The following is a 17,197-nucleotide window of genomic DNA, read 5'->3' as shown; positions in this document are numbered from 1 at the left end:
TTTCAGAATGATCCCTAGCTCCCTTCGATCTCGGCTTACCGTATTCCTGGAACGAGAGACCCCTTTCGAATCAGTTTGCGGGCGATTACTTTATTCCGTAAAGGATGCCCGTAATGTCAGGGGATCGCGCACGAGTAGCTTGCCACGATGGCATCTCCGTATCGGTCGGCTCTGGAATGTGGAACAGATTTTATTCCTGGCCATGAATGAATCAAGTGCGGTATAAAACTTACGTCTCCGTGACCACCGGTTCTGACTCGCGAAGCGTGTTGCGGAGCGTGTACTTCGATATCATAGAAGAAAAGCGTGTTGCTCCTGCGCGTTATGGCTGTGCGCTCCGACGCGGAAGGGAGTTACAGGCCTCGTTCATGGGCTCAGGATCTCCTCGTGTATCTTGCGAGAACTTACGCTTGTCTCGATGCTGTAAGCGAGTATGATAATCGGGGAGTTTACGGGGCATTGTCGCGAGGAGCGAATCAGCGATCACGAGAGCCATAAAGAGTAATGTATGTAATAACACGCGCACAATCCAAAACTCGCGGTTCAACCCCCGCTGATGGCGCGAGTGGTGGCGATTAAAAAGCAACGTAAACCGACCGTCACTCCTCCCTGAATCTGCATCTCAATCTGCCGCCTCGGCAGCCAACGGTGGTGTTGTGACTCCACCCCGCACTTACTGATGAGAAAATCCCGCCTCAAATCAAAGTTACTCACTCGTTCGGAAATGTTCTGACTCCTATCGAATCTCGACGATCGAGATCAAGCTGATCTCCGGATCATTCGTACCTGCCGATAATGAGAGGAATAAACCAACTACGTCGAAGAGATCCGACGACAGAGAGATTCGACTCGATCGAAGCTCCGCTGTCACCGGCAGCGGGATGGAATTGGAGCCGATGACGTGGTCGACTGAATACTCGAGGACGTCAAAGGACAGAAGACAGATATTTTGAATTTTGCTCGAAAAAAGCTGGAGCTCGTTTTAGATCGGGCCTTGTATTGGAGGAATACGTTCTTCGGAGGATTCCGGTTTGAGATTCGGATCTGGATGGAAAGATCTCCATGCGGTAGAGTCAGCACGAATGATCTCTGATGCCTGAGCTCTGCATTAATAGGCCTCATCATGAATATGGAACGACTGTGCCGATTATTAGGAATGGGTTTTATCTATTTCGATTGATGTCTGCGTCAATCAATATGCCACCTTCGTCAAGGGACAGCGATTAGAAGCAGATCTATATCCGTGACTCGCTCTTGGAATGGAATCCGACCAAGGTGACGCGGTCGATGGGAGTGCTCGTGAGGAAAGAGGCGGCAACCGGGCGCACGTCACTATGAGAACTGATTATTATACACTGGGGCGATGCAGACGTACGGCAGGTCGAGGGTGATGTTAAGGAACTTTTCTTCGCCGTACCTTGCCCCATGCCATCGCAGACGGGGATCTTGAATTCTCGAGAGGATTAGATCGTACGGCTGGGTATTGAACTGTGACGTAGACCACTCTGCATAAAGGCACGTGCTCTTCCACCCGTCGTTGCTGCTTATGGGGAACACGCACGACTGCAGAACCGTAGTAGATGATTGTTGCGAGACAATGGTACATATATAGTGATCGATCGACCCCCTGCTTCTCCAGAGGCTTCCCGCTGGGCAAGGAACCAGCTGCTTGTCATTCGGAGCATCGCATCGTTTCCGATTCGAACTGACCATTCCTCATTCAAATTATTCCAGGTGATTTAGCCCTAATTCGGTCATGTTGTAAATAAGCAAGGGACGGATCGAAGATGGTATGAGGAGCAGCCGGGACACGGCTCGGAGGCTCTCAAGGATACCTGGGAGCGCAAGCGGTCGGAGCTCTCGCTCCTCGACCTCAACGAACTCAACGCAAGATTTCGACGGTGAAAACGCAGAGATTCGATATATATTTTTCTGAGAATGAAGCCCCCGTAGGGGTTGAGTGTACATTTCCTCGAGTTTCTCGAAGATGTTAAATAAAGTGTTCATACGGAAGTCGGAGGCAATGTTCTCTTTTCTTGGGCTAGTCGAGAAATTGAACAGCTCGACGAGCGGAAACGCGGCGCAAACAGAAATCCATCCGGGTAGGGGGGTCTCTGCTCCTCGGCTGATTTAGCTCCTCCCGCTGTCGACGACCTTCGGATATTCTCCTAGAGTAAACGGTCCTCCGAGCGCGGGGCCCTGAAGACTGTGATGACGGAGGGGAGGGCCATTTTAATTTCCTGTACCTGAATCTCCTTATATTCAAGAGTTTATTGAGAGGCGGATCCCCCGGAATAAGTGTCGGTCGAAGATTAAAGTCCCTACCTCTGCTGCCCTCCGCTGTCGACGCGACCTGGCTCCGATCAGGTGACATATTTCGCGGAGCCGAATAACGGAATCCATCGTATCAGAATACGATACGCCCCGCTATGAGGGTCCTCGTCGGATCGCGATGGACGTTCTTGTCGAGACCCCATCGTCCGCAGGGAGTGGCGACTTATGCGCAAGGAAGTCTGAAGTAGACGCGCGACGCCTCCTCCAAGGGATTTCATCGCATGTGTTTATTAGCGAGCTCGTAGGGTAGAGTCGGGAATAATCGGCACGGAGTCTTGGGTCGGAATGACGCCAATTAGGCTTGATCGTGAGCGATATTCAGCTCCCGAGCTTGCTTCGCCTAGAGTCAACAAAAAAAGCAGAAAGAACCGTCCGCCTGCATAATGTTCATAATGGTCGTAGACCGTAAGCGGAGCAGATAACGGTAGAGGAATGCCGTGCCACCGCGGAAAGATCCGAGCCCGGCCTACGGACGCCAATCATCTAAATGGCAACAGCAGCAGCCGCAGCGAGTGGGCGCTTCCTGCTCGCGAAAGAAAACAGTTACCAGCTATCAACAAAGTGCTGATGACGTGTAGAAGGACCGCGACCGTTGCGCAGCTCGCCTTCAAAGTTATCACCGGCTCTCCAGAGTTTGTGAGATGTCGCGGGCCGAGATTTCTCTACGCCGTACTCCGAATATGGAATCGTGCGTTCAGAGCCAGTCGTCCGCCGAGCATGAATAAAACTTCTGCAACCCCTCCATCGGGAAGGCAAGGCGACATCTGGAGCCTCAGGATCCTCGTAACTTCAGCTGCACCGACATCCTCATCACGAAAACGTTTCGTGTCTTGTATATACCTCATGCCGACCGCTGGTTTTCAGGCTCTCAAAATCTGTCGAATCGGCTTGTCGGGAATGGAAGACGGAGTCGATTCGTCTGAGCTCCGAGAAAGTTGCGTGCACGACGGGCGTGATGACCCTGGAGCTCGGGAGGACTCCAGCGGTTTTTCGCTACGTCGGGCCTGAACGCGAACGCTCTGGGCGCTCGCACGTCGCCGGTCGATCCTTTTCGGCATGGGAATTTTGGAAGATCCAGCGGCGAAAAAAAGGGGATCGAGCAATGAGAGATCTGCCCGCGCAGTGATGCCATCGTCGACATACGGTGCGCTGCCGCTCGAACAGTGTTGAGTCGGTCGATTCGGGTACGACTTCTGCGATGATAGATGGAAACAGAAGGTTCCATATATTGACAATACGCTGCGAGATCGGTCAGCGGAGCGAGTATGGTAGTCGCGCGTTCGACGGTTGTTCGATAAAAACCGGCCGAGAAACAAGTTGTCTGTGTCTGATGCGAGTTAATGAAAGCCCCGACTGGCTTGTCTGCTCGTTTGCTCGCATGCGTTCCATTCGACGTCATAAAAATCCAGCCATGCACTGGGGACAGCGGCCGCCGCAGCAGAGTCTTCTGACGCAAAAAGTCACCCTTGAAGCCACCTCTCGAAGCTTCCAGCCGCTCATCCGCGCGCGGTGGGACGCACAGAGGCTGAGCGCTGATCGTTTCCAAACGCCGCGCCGCGAAATCGATACGCCGCCGCTGCTGCATCCATGCGGAGCGTATCCATTTCCTGTCGCCATCGGGGTTTTGTCCCACCGGGCGATCTCGGCTCTCCAAATCGTTGTTCGCTACAACAAATGCGGCATGGAATGTAGCCTACTCCTGATGAGACAGAATGCGATCCCGTAAAAAAAGACTGAATCCCTTCGCGAGTCCCGACGTCAATGCTTCTGTCTTCCGGGAGTTCCCGGCGCCACAGAGACCTTCCCTCATCCCCGCAGCTCTCAGTGTAGTTCCTTCGGATGCTCTCCCAGAGTCCGCAGATTTTTTTAAGGGAGTACGGTGGGTGAAACCATTAGCGAGATTGAGACATACACATGGATCGGTTTGTCTGAAGGCGACCCTTCAGTAACCCGGGCTTACATCTACGTCCGACGTCTACCGCGGGAAAGAAGACGCCAAAGCTTTATCGTCGCTGCCGCTAATGCGATAGCTCCCGACGAACTCGCTGTGCTCAAAGCGTCAGCCGGCGATTATCCGATGGGGAGAATCTCTGGAAAGCTGATTGAGTAACGAGAGCTGATTCGATCGAAGGAGCCTTGCTAATGAGGAGGGTCTCGACCACTTATTTTTTCTTATCCCCATAATGACCTCCGAACTTGAGAACAAACGAAATTCTCTCGCGAGAAAAGTTCCTCCGGAGGGGAGCGATTGTTTACAGCGGAGATTACGCGCGAGGCTCTGGCACGACCTCAGAGTGAGGCGCGCCAGGATTTCGCGAGGGCTCGATAATCGGGCCGGGAGCGAGTTACGACCACGGTCGGCTCACGATTAGATTTGGTGTGCTCCACGATATGGAGCTGCTCTACAAGGATTGGCCGAGCTCCGAGGAAAAAACCTTTTTCAACGCGGGGAGTTGCGTCAATAATTTTTTTCTCTGATGATTTGAATACTCTGGCGATCAAACAGTCAAATGCACTGATTCCTCCGATCAAAGCCGTCGAGGATCCGACTCCGTATGGAGCTTTGATCTCGGTCTCCATGACAGAGCCGGGACGATTAAAGGAAATTGAACTGATCGAGGTCATGGCGAAAAACTGTGCCATCGCAAGAGCTCTGCCGATTCTCCAAAGAGTGAACTACAGCTTCGCCGCGCCGTCCACTCTGCCTGTTGCAGTCGTTTTGAAGAAGACGAATTACTCCCCGGGACAATCCGCCCCCCCCCTTTTTCCCACCGAATACCGAGCTCCCATTGAAGAACCGAGAAACTGTGTGTCCACTCTGAATACCCAGGATGTTCTGAACGGAGACTCTCTCGGGCCTGAGTTGTCGGGTTCATCAAGAAGAGAAAAGAGAGCGGGAAATCCCTTCCGTAAGAGAAAATAATGACCCAGAGAGCGACGGCAGCGGCGCAATCACTTTGCGACGCCACGGACGGCGATCAGCGGATGAGAAGAATTTCTTCTGAGTGTGTCGCAGCGCGGGAATGCAAACGAGTCGAGGTGCGTAGCAGCAGCGGCCACCTGACTGCCTGGTCGCCCGGTCGGTCGGTCACACTTTCTTGGCAACACTCGTTCACCCGCTGATACGAACGGAGACTCCGGTGTTCACGTACAGCCGGCTGCAAGGGGGAGGAAAAGCTTTTTTTCCTCTTGTTGGAAATCATCAGGACGCGGATCATTCTTCCGTCCCGCTCGTTCGTCTCGTTCGCTCAAAGTCATCATGATCAGAGCCCATAAACGGAGACGCTTCAGCGAGCCGGCAAGCAGGCAGCCAGCCAGCCTAGCAGGCCGGTCCGCGTAACTGGCCTTTGGCTTCCCATTCTATTCTTATGGCCGATGTTAACGCCTGGATCGACAGAAACGATGGATCGTAAACTCTTCCGCCATACTGTGGATTGGAAGTACAACGAAAAAGTCAACTGGGTCCCAGTCGGCCAATTGAATGCATTATCAATGTCGTCATGGCATCGCACGAACTCGTTCAATACTGGGTCTATAAAGCGGTCTTTCTGGCTGGAGGGCGAGCGAGGAGACGAAGAGCCGAGCAAAAAAAAGAGAAGGAGGCAAGTGTATGCACAGGATCCGGGAACAGCAGTGAGGAACAGGGGCCTGACGATTGGAGCACGCTAATAAAGGCTGATCGTGGCAGGAAATGTCATGAGCACCAGTAGTTACTTACGATGGTCTGCACAGCATCTGCTGTCGTCGCCAGCCGAATGCTTTCGTCTTCTGTGGGAAGCGATTCGCTTCGTGCATGCGCCATGAGAGTCGCACGTGGCCAGTTTTCTTTTTGACCAACCATCCGATCGACCGTCGGACTAGGAAACCATACGGGAGCAGTTTTGCATTCTCCACTGCCCCGGTAGAGAGGATCGGCACGGCGTAAGTCCTCTGGTCGGGACAGCAGCGGTTTGTTCGGACTACAATGATTTTTGTCCCGCTGGGATCGGATGTTGTGTGAGCCCTTTCCAGCAGAGGATCGGATATATGTCCCCTTTCCAGAGGTGGACAATGACCCTTTTTCCGACGAATTCTCTCGAGGATTTGGGTGTGATTCCGGGGAAAACAGTATACCGCCCCAATTTTATGAGACTGGAATCTCGGTACGAATCCTAGCGCCTTGCTCGAGTCCGGAATTCCGTGACGAAGTGTGTGATCTCTTCAAAGATCCCACGATTTTTATAGTAAGTCGTCACTGCAGATCTATCCATGCGGCACGACCCATAACATTCGATGAGGCGCTCGGAATTCCTATTTCCGCGATGATCGCCGAAAGCCTGATCGACCTGCAGCAGGAGCGCACGGTTCTTTTTCTTCGTCACTTAATGATGAACGGATTCGAGATCCCGAGGCCGCCATACGCGACGACGACTGGTCATGGCTGCTCTTCTCCACGGGGAACGTTCTGCTCTATGATCTCCTGAAAACCTGAGGTCACTCCGGGTCATTGAGCAATCACGAATTGCCAACACCTCTCTGTCCCGGGTAGATTGAAGACATTCCCACGATGGGATAATCGATCGAAAGAATTAGGTAGACCCGACTTTCCCCCTCCCGACGATGATTTTGTCGCTATTTTTGGGAGAATCTCTCCCGAGCTCTGGACGGCCCATGGATTCGCTTCGGAAACAATATCATTCAAATGTCCCCAGCGAAAATCTGATGAGCGCGAAGACCATGAGTCTGATCGGCGGAAAAGACCGGAATTTCGAAAAATCCACGGAGCGGTTGAATGCGTCCCGCCGTCGTGGCGATCTCAGCGAACGCATTGTTGTGGAAACTGTTACTTTTGACTCGTAAAAAAAACACTGAGCTGGTGTTGCGTATGAGATAAGACTCTTTTCACTCTTTGTTTTCCATCTCGCTTTCCCGCCTGCTCATCCTTCGCGCCACTTTGGGGGTGAGCGAGAGTTCCCTCGCTAGTCCGAGGCCTCGCAGCTGGCAGCCCGTGTGCAGATGTTGACGGCTGCGTCTCTGGCAAAAACTCGCTCAGTGAGTCAGTTATCGCGCTGGTTGGTTTCGCTCCAATTTTGTCATGCCGCTCACCCAGCGGAACAGCCTCGCAGACAGAGCTGATCTCCACGATGAACGACACCAGAAGCTGTATTTTTTCCGGAAGAATATTTCATCTTCTGTCTCAGGCTGACAGATCCTCGCGAGGAGAGCTGGCATGGTCGATATCCTCTTTGCTTTCCTCGACGGGAACATTTGATTCAATAGAATTCATATCTGAATGCCATGAAGGAGGAGTGATTGCTATAGGGACGATATAGGGCTCAGTGGTCTAGACGGGGAGACGTCGACGGTCTGCTGCGTTCTCTTCGGGTTCCCTGCATCGGTCGCGGGAAAAACCTCCCAAACACCTTTCGATCGGTGCCGCCTCTCAGGAATGCGATGGCAGCCCTATCGATGCGATATGATATGTTTCTCCAGGTGCCCGACCAGAGTGCAGCGACTCGTTCCTACGTCGCGCTGAGAGTCCCGGTATGAACGAGGAAAATAGAGAAAGACGACAACATGAGGAAGAGTGAAAAGATTTTCTGCTCCGCCAGAGAAGGAGGCTGTCACAGTCAGACCGGAAAGGAATCTTCCTGCTGAGACTCTCCGCCTTTAGCTTTCTCTTGATGTTCTCGCTCTCCTCCAGGACAAGACAGTGCTCTCTCATCTTCGGACCTTCCTCCAGAGCGCCGCTGCGGTTCCTTTTCGGCCACTTCGACGGAATTCCATTCAAGCTCGCTCGCCCCGCCCGCCGTGCCCCCGCCTTCTACGGACACTCGAAACTACGAGATACAAGCCAACTTGGTCGCGGCGAACGTCGGAGAACGGCCAATCTTTGACGCCTTCGAGGCGATCCTGGCGCGCAGACCGGAAGTTCCGGCTCGAGGTCCCGCGTAGGGCTGCGATTCTCCGCCGTTCCCAAAGTTCCCCGAATATTTCGAGAGGAACTGGATAGGTCTCAGGATGTTGTGAGAGTTGCCTTGACGCTTTTCAGTGTCTTGCCGCTCGGAGCAATTAATCTTTGTGCTTCCAATCGGAAGAGCCAAACAGCCCTGAGCAGGGGGGGGGGGGCTCGTATTCGCTCAGCCCCGATGGGGTCCGACTCGTTGTCGATACCGTCAATTCCGCCGAATAGTCCGACGAGCGATTTCTGACATGTAAGTGATGTTGTTCCGCATCGAAACAAGTGTATCCGGATGACAAATTAGATTGAGTATGCAGGCGATGAGCGGCACCGGATTCGCAATCGAGACTTCGGAAAATCGACGCTGACGCCTGAATCTCAAGAGCGTACGGTCGTCCTCACAAGCTACCGACGGAATTAGGTTTCCCGAAGATCTGCAATTTTAGTCGACTCTCTCTCTATAAATCAACTCTCTACAGCGAGCCCGAAATGCAGCTCAAACTCGTCACGGGAACATTCTCCCTGCGAACTTCTTCCCGAGCGGGACGACCTCGCAGATCGGGGAGTCGAATGCAGCCGCTGCAATTGCTCCTCTGAATGAGGACGATTCAATCCGATTGAAGGTCTCGGACGGCGTCGGTCAGAAATATGGCAAGAAATTCCCATCCTCGGAATTGAAGCCTCTTAGCTTAGACAACCTCCATCACTTTGTTACGGGAGCTTCGTCCGAATAGGCTTGTGCGCACTGCTCGTTGAATCGGAGATGATAAACATTTCTCTGGGGCCCGACAAGCCTGCCAAGCGCTGCAACAGCCTCCGAGGGCCGTAGCTCTATCTTAGTTTTCTATCCATCACCTGACGCGCAGACCATACTCGCTCCGTTCACTCATGGAGCGTCTGGTGGTTCGAAGGTTATCTTCGTAGCTCGTATTTTCTGTCGCATCTCAAAGTTCACCTGCGGAAAACTTTCGAGGCAGAGTTGAGACAGAAACTTGATGTGTTTGAGTGAAAACGCACTCACCCCCGTGTTCGGTGAAACTCCTTTGAGGGATTGCTTGCTTTACAGAAACAGAAGTTTTTCCAGCGGAGGAGGATCGCTTCCTGGCAAGAACGTATCATATGAGCACAATCGTCCCATTTTGACCTCGAGTCTGTCTCTGCTCCCGGGAAACCGGCGCTGCTTCCAAAGTATGCAGAGATTCAGGGAAAAAAACCGTCTTCGAGTCCAAGTATAATACAAACGGATTCTTCGTTCGTGCCGTACTCTGAACAAGTAATAATATTCACGATGCGCCGATCGTCGATTCCTACGCTCGCTCTGCGGATCCCTGGTCACGTAGTTTCGATTCGATTCCCATCCGTAAGTTCCCGTTGAGCGAAAACCGGGAAAGCGTTGCGGACTCTCGCAAACGTCATACCGTCGGACGTCCGTGGCTCGAACGCGTTGGTTGACTCCATGTCTCGTCCTCTGTTCCGACTGCCGTGCTGCAGGATGTTGATTTATGGAACCAGGTCTATTCATCTGGCTCAGTCCTTCACTTCCAGAGGAACATGGAGCTTAAGTGAACTGCTCTGAAAGAGGAAAAACCCAGAATCGGAAGCTCTCGGTGAAGAGGCTCTCTCGCGAGTTCTACGGCGATATCTCGATTGGCACTCTCTGTACTTCGAGTTCGACTAACCGGGAAAGCTTGAGAAGATAATCATGGACGAATTCGCGGAAAATTTCTAGAATCAGCTGGATATCGAAGGAGCCAGGCATCGACGAACTCGTTATTCTCCCATGATCCGAGCGAGGGGAACAATATACGATTTTCGGAATCATCGATTCCTGCAGCGAGCGATGCGGTGGTAGCGGTTCTTATCGTCGGCGAACCGCTAAGGAGTCGTCATAAAATATTTCAATAGGATGGTCTCGGTGGGGCTGTAACGTTCAGGGAGCTAAAGTGCTCCGTTTCCCTCATCGATCGACGCGAGTCGCCGGCCGTGGCTCGACTCGGGTTCCGCCGCGGGCTCGCTGAGGCTGCTCTGCGGTAGATATCTAGAAGTCTCTCTCTCCTCTCCCTGGACGGTCACTATACGTCCGCACGGATGAACCAACCTGGAAAACCGGGGACGTTCCTATCGGCGGGGAAGGATAGCCGCTCAGAGACTTGATCTCTCCCTTGTAGTGTCCATAAAAATCGCGAACGATCAATTTCGCATTGGCAAGGGTACGGGCAGCGCATGCGGCACAGATCGGGTAGCGTCGAGCAACGGCGGTCGAAGAATCCCGGGTTTTCCCCATCTATCGAGCTCTAGTGATGGATTAGCGAGAATGATGATCATCATCAATCACATTTTCCCGGGTTTTTCTGGGCCCGGAATGGATAATCTGATCCGAAGGCGGGAAGAAGGAGTCAAAATACGAGTTTGTGCCGTAGCGTCGGATATCATGAATGAGAGCCGCGTCCCATCGAGCGAGCTTATCCTCGCTGCATCAGCCAACGGATCAAGACAATCAGGACCAGGCAGCTGTCGTTGGGACCTTCTGAAATGGCGCCAGGAATAGCGGATGTTGCATCTAATCTTATTTCGGAGACACTCTCGCTACCGGGATGGCTTGCCGACGACGTCGGGGCTGCGTCTCTGCCGGAGAACTCGAATTGTTGATCTACGTTTTATTCAGCCACCTCCCAAATTTTGATTGAGTTTACGGAGATTGGAAGCGTCGCGAGCGAGAATATTCCTCGACGGCGAGCTACTTCGGTGAAAGCAAGCAGAAACTAAAATGCAAGAAGCGACCGAGTTTCCGGCGAGCTCGGTACAGACGGGGCTGAAAAAGCGTCGCGACCGAAGAATGCCAGAAAAAAGGCTGCATATCCGCAGAGGCGAAATCTTCTCTGCGACCTTCCCGATGACGAGCGTCCTGGAGGGCAGAGTGCAGATCCCGACGGCGTTGCGTCGTTGTCGTCGTGCGATCTGATCGGCTCGAATCAATGAGTCGGCCTTATTCAACCCACGGAACTGGTAACTTGTAAAGCGTTCCGATGGATCAAGCGTCGAGCGCCTTATCTCTTCTGAGACGACTCGAACGAAGACTTCTCGACCGGGATGAATACGACCCACGAGTCTGAGTAAGTCGACGGCTCGTCGGTCGAGTTTTCCCTCTCGTTGAGCTATCTCTTCCGAGTCACGCTGGCGGCCGACGCGCTCCGTGACTCCGATGATAATTTCCCAAAGCAAGACGAATTAGAAATGACGGCACCGTATGCGCGCTGTACTCTGCTTGTTCCTGTACTGCCTCCTTCGCTCGTCCATTTCAGCGACCGCTCGCGGAAAAACCTAAAACGTCCACCGGAGCTCATCGTGCGTGAAGCGGAAGATTCGTAACTGTTGTCCGATTTCCACCCCCCTGGGATTCATTTGCTCGTTCTTGCTCCTTGTTCTTGCAACACTGCAGGGCTCGTCGTATCGGAGTTTCGTAATGCGCGGAATCGTTTAGTCATCGGGAGAGCGGAGCAGGCACGAGTTAGTCGGACGGCCGGCTTCGCAGTATTCCTCGAATGAGTTGCTCTGTCCGATATATCAAGCAGCGGATGTGCAATTTCGGCGTGCTAATGACTGCTTGCCGAGAGTCTCAGAATGCGACCATTCAATGTCCGACGGCGCCCCTGTGGCTTTTCTTGCTTCCTCTCGATCCACGCAGGGCAACGGAGGCGGGAAACTATCGCACAAGGCTCGCTCCCCATTCTATGACCTTCAGCTCAATGGAATGGTCGGCTCGACGTTCGCTTCGGATTGAGCACTCGACTGCGAATTGGTGTTTCTTTCACCCCCACCGGACTTGGGAGAAGTCAACTGCGGCCTTTATTCTCCGATAGGTCGAAAACTGTTTCGAATTCACAGCGCCGGAAACATAGGCTCTTGTTTGTTCCTGCCTCTGTAGGTGACTCTATTTCTTTGTTGCCTTTGTTGTTCGCTCTCCTGCAAGCGTCCCTCCGTTTGCCTATTGCTCGACCTTTCCGAGAGGAGATTTTATATTATGTTCTCCGTCCTCATTGAACGTTGCGAGGCTTCATGAGTACGTGAAGTTTCTCGGAGAATCGCGCAACAGATACAGCGATAGTGGGTCTGTCGCTTCGGAATGTGGTCGAACAAAGAGCGAACGACGGACGGAACTCACGTGCGGAGTAAAAAACGCGCATTGAGGCCTAGTGGAGTCACAACCAGCAAGATATGAAGCATCATGTCGCCGATGGGTGTTCACGCGACTGGATTCCCCGAATTCAGTCGGCGATACGGCAGCGGTAGCAGCGTCGCAAGTTTGTCTTCTTACGATGCAACAGCAATTTCGAACTTTTGAGCATATATCATACGCACATTGGATCGAGTACGAATGCACCCGAAGGAAGCCATTGAGATTCACGATCTCATTCCGAGCAGCCATGATGGTACATCGATGAGCTATGGGCAGATGCCGCTCCACTAGTCTAAGGAGACGAACCAAATCGAAGGAGTCGTCATGGGGTTTCGGACTCGGGAGAAAATATTCTGTTCTCGGACTAGGTCACAGCACGCTGCTAGCGGCAAGTCAGCTAAAACGCTCCCGACGTTCATAGATGTGTACGCGCCGGGAAAATTCAGGGAAGTCTTTGGGTCATTCGCTTCTTTTTTTCAGGAATGGGGATTCCGCTTGGAATTCCCGAATATATGTATATGTTCACAAGAGAGGCTTCGCCGCCTAGATTCCAGGCTCCAGGCCATTAGTAAAGACGTGACATTGGATTTTCGGAAAAAAAAATCAATCATAATGTTCGGACGAAGTCTTATGAAACCGATGAAGTTCGATCCCGCATGCGAATCCTGGATCCTCAACGATGTGTTTCTATTCTTATGAAGTCCCGATCCTGACGATCAAGTCCGGCTGCTTTCGAGCGAAGCCGTGAATTAATCGATGAAGTCGTATCGCAATAAGGTTCAAATCCGGATGTGAGTCCCGAGCCCTCATTCAGCGAATCAAGAATCTTCAGCTTTCCGGCCTAGAGCATCCGAATCGGTTCCGAAGCCGGATCCTGTCTATATGGTTTTCATCATCTGAATGATTCAGATCGGCTGTGAGCAGGCTACGCGGCGGGGGGTATGCGGGTGTACGCGACATGTGTCGGGCGCCGACAATTCGACTCGTCTTCACGGTTGCGTGGGAGACGACGTGCTGATACCGATACCCCGATATGTGCTCGTCGCTCTCTTACCACGATCGTCAGCTCAGTGGCGTACGACCGTTTGCTGCGACACCGTTGAATACCACAATCCATCATCACGCACCACGTTTGGTTCCGATGTTCAATGATCCTGAATAACTGAGGTGATCCAAAGGTTCCAGAAGTAGTTCTTCAAAGACGTGGTTGCGGGAAGTTCAATAGCCTCCCTGACAGTTTTCCCTTGCCAGATGTCGCCTAAAACGCCTTCCGCGATTTAGAAACTCTCCGAGACCATTCGTGCATCCGTTACAAAACATTGACCATACAAGGTCAAGTTATCCCAGTTGCTAAAAACTATAAGTACCTTGGGGTAACCCTATCCGACTCCAGAAATTACCTCAATGCACAAGAGGAAGCCTGGATGAAAGGGGCCACTTCCGCCTTACATGCAATGCATGCTACGTCTCTCTGGGGTTTCAACAGATTTGAGATCTCTAGAGTGCAGTGGAAAGCAACCGCCGTCCCGAAACTCACCTACGCCAACTCGGTCTTGGTGAGGAGCGCAAATTTGAGGGACACCCTGGATAGAGCCCAGCGGAAAGCCGGAAAATGGGCACTAGGGATTCCAGGCTCGAAAGTATCGAACGAGTTCGTCGAAGGCGAACTCGGATGGTCATCCTTTGAAGCAAGGGATGCCCAAAGCAAATAAGATACTTCGAAAGAGTGAGATCAATGCCTGAAAATAGATGGCCGAAAGCGATCTTAAGAATGATGGAGCTCACTCAGAAGGAAACCAAGGCGTACCAGGAGACCGAACGACTTAGAGCAAAATACGAATGCTCAGACATACAGACTCCAATTCGATCAAGAAGGACGTCCGCTCTCGAATATCTTCAACAAAAAGATCAAAGAAAGGATACGAGAGACCCAAGAGGCGATGTGGAGAGACAACATGCTCCTCAAGACGAGCCTCACTACTTACGCCAAGGGAAAGAAAACCCGAGGTGTAACTAGCTTCACTTACGATAATAGTAAGGGGAGCGCCCTCCTGGCTCTGGCCAGAGCCAACATGCTGCCAACCAGAGCCCACAAGATGTACCCCGGAACCGACAAAACCTGTCCCAGGTGTGGCATCTACGAAGAGACGATGGAACACGTCATCTTCGAATGCAACGACATCTATTACACGGGGGAAGAACTCCTGTGCCGTCTCGGACTCCACGAAGGAGCAAACAATGCAACCGAAGTAAGAAGGACAAAAAGAATCCTGGAGGATTGGGACAAACAACGATCTGCTGAATTTCGCGCCTGATATGAAAGGCTGATTGACTGTGTATATACAAACAAACGGATGTACACCTCAATCTGGATCACAATAAACCATAACCATAACCATACAAGATCCTTCACATTTTTCTGGACAGCGTCCATAAGGACGTAGTTCTACGTCAGAAAAATCAATGCCCGGCTCGATCAGGACCGGTATCAGCAAGAGCCGACGGCGAAAATCATGCATGAGGGGCATATTCGAAGAAGCTGTTCAAGTGCGGAAGAATCATGGGATCAAAAAGAAGACATGGATTCCGGGATAATTATTGTCTACCAGTTCCTGTCAGAGGATGCAGGCTCGTTAGAGCGTCGCAACTCGGAAGAATCTGCGGATGAGCGAGATGATTAAAAAACTGTGCCTTGTCATCGTCAGTCCTCTTCTCTTGTCCACGACGATAGACTCGCTCTAGTCGCTCAACTTCGCAGATATAATAGGGTTTCACAATTCGTGCTCTCCGGTCCACCCGACCAGGATGTTCTGATGGGAATAGACAGTGTGCAGACTGCGAACCGTCGATTGAGACAACGTCTTTCGTCAAGTGAGTGAAAGAGTCTGGAATGGGGGGGCGATCGGAAGGTTGAACGCTCCACTCGATGACAGGAGCGAGCGGCCAGGAAAAGTGGAGACTATTCCTCCGCGGCAACTAGAGTCGTCGCCCGTAAGAGATGAACACTACAAACGCCTATCGGGACTCGCACATGGTTTCGGACCCCACGGGGAATGGGGGGGGGAATACGGACAGTCACTTGTTTCTCGGGACACTTATTTCTCGCGAGTTTATTCCAAAGAGAGCTGATATTGAACCGGAGCACGCATCTCCGCGTAATCTGGAACCGCAGAGGACCTCCGGGGAATGGAAGCGTAGATTTCATGACAAGCTCCTCCCGCCTTGAATTCCTCCCCCCAAACCGCCAGAGGCGCGATAAACCCGGGACGCAGGCGAAGGGTTAGGGTCGCCAGAGCCCGGTCGACCATGGCCGGAGGAAACCACTCCCGTGTTCTACAGAGGAATCGGAACTGACGGTACCGGGGGAGATGCTGACGTCGCTCTCCTTAGGGATCCCGCAGAGCTTCAATGAAGTCGATGACAATTTGCATGTGCTATGAGACCCGATTGGCCATCCGCTTATCTCAGAACACTTCTGACATGCTTGCGCTCCTCTCACTGAATGGTGGGGAGTGTCTAAACTCTAAACGCTCCGCTCACCTCCGCTCGGGGTACAACAAGCGGAATTTCGGCATAGACAGAACTTGACGCTCTACTACGCATAAAAACCGACTGAGAGCTAGCCTGCCGAGCGTTCCTCGGGCCAACCGGTCAAGCGGTTCTTCCGATGCCGTATCTCCTTCGTTTCACCCGCGTCCCTCATGCGCTTCCCCGGTGTTCCTTTTCCCCTCCGCATCTGATGATGATGATGTTGATAGCGTCCGCATCGGGCTTTACATTGGACGAGAAGGGACCGACGTGGGAGGACAAGGAGGATACGTCGTGCACTTCCTTCATCGATCAAGACGTGACAATAAGCAAAGAAAAGTCCTCGTCTCGACCCGCGTGGGTAACGCAGAGATCTCTCGGACAGCGGGTCGTAGCGACTCCGGCGGAGTCGGGCTCCACTTTTCGTCGTAGAAAGAGAAACTACTGCTGACGATTGATGGACCACTGTGTCAGCGATGCATGGAACTTCGAGGAGTGGTCGTGTGCTAAATACGAACCAATCTGACGTCCATTCATCGGAAATCACGATGAAGTCGGGAACGGATGACCCCAACAACGAAAGTATTTGGTTCTGAGAAACGATCGAAGACAGAAATCGCACGATTTGGGATAATTAAGGAGCCCAAGAGCTGCACGGCTCCCATCCGGAGTACCTGGCCAAATCGGGAGCGCCTGCCTTCTTAGATGGGACCGGAGACCGGCACGGAAAAACACGGAAGAATTTCCCGCTGGAAGACGGCGCTTTTTGAATGCGATTCTTAGAATCCGTCGCCCGGACAGAAAAGAACCAACGATTCCCCTACCCTCGAATCCACTCCTGCGCTGTGTTCGCAAAATTGAGTATGTCGCTTCTCCTACCCCCAACGTTCCCGCGTATTTTCCCGTGATGCTTGCGGTAAGAGACGGGAGAAGAGAGCGCTCGGCTTGCAGCCTAAAGCGACTCCCCACTCCCTCGCGGGAGGGGGGAACAAACTCATCATCTGAGTTCCGTCTACTCCCGGTCGGCGTCTACAACACTGGTGATTATTCTGCTTTTTATACCCCTCACGAAGTGCTGTTCGCGTCGAGGAAGGCGCCGCTTCCTGGAGAATTATCCTCTCCGAAACTCCTGGATTGCTTTCCTTCAACGCAAGACCACCGGGAGGCAGCGACATGGCGGGTTCCAAGGCAGTAGGGAATCGGCCGAGCGATGCTCG

General features: G+C 52.5%; 1 protein-coding gene across 1 annotated transcript in view; it reads left to right on the top strand.

Moving 5' to 3' along the window:
* The window catches only part of LOC100907487 (uncharacterized), a 54,580-nt gene that overhangs the window by 16,384 nt on the left and 20,999 nt on the right, over positions 1-17,197 (top strand). The window contains exons 13-14 of the mRNA XM_029111934.1: positions 13,734-14,008; positions 14,300-14,701. Coding sequence (XP_028967767.1) covers positions 13,734-14,008; positions 14,300-14,701 — 677 coding nt within the window. The remainder of the gene's footprint in view (positions 1-13,733; positions 14,009-14,299; positions 14,702-17,197) is intronic.

This window comes from Galendromus occidentalis, unplaced genomic scaffold (genome assembly GCF_000255335.2).
Source record: "Galendromus occidentalis unplaced genomic scaffold, Mocc_1.1 scf7180000075612, whole genome shotgun sequence".
Lineage (NCBI taxonomy): Eukaryota > Metazoa > Arthropoda > Arachnida > Mesostigmata > Phytoseiidae > Galendromus > Galendromus occidentalis.
Note: the sequence above shows the minus strand (reverse complement) of the source record. Positions and strands in the feature narration are given on the sequence as shown.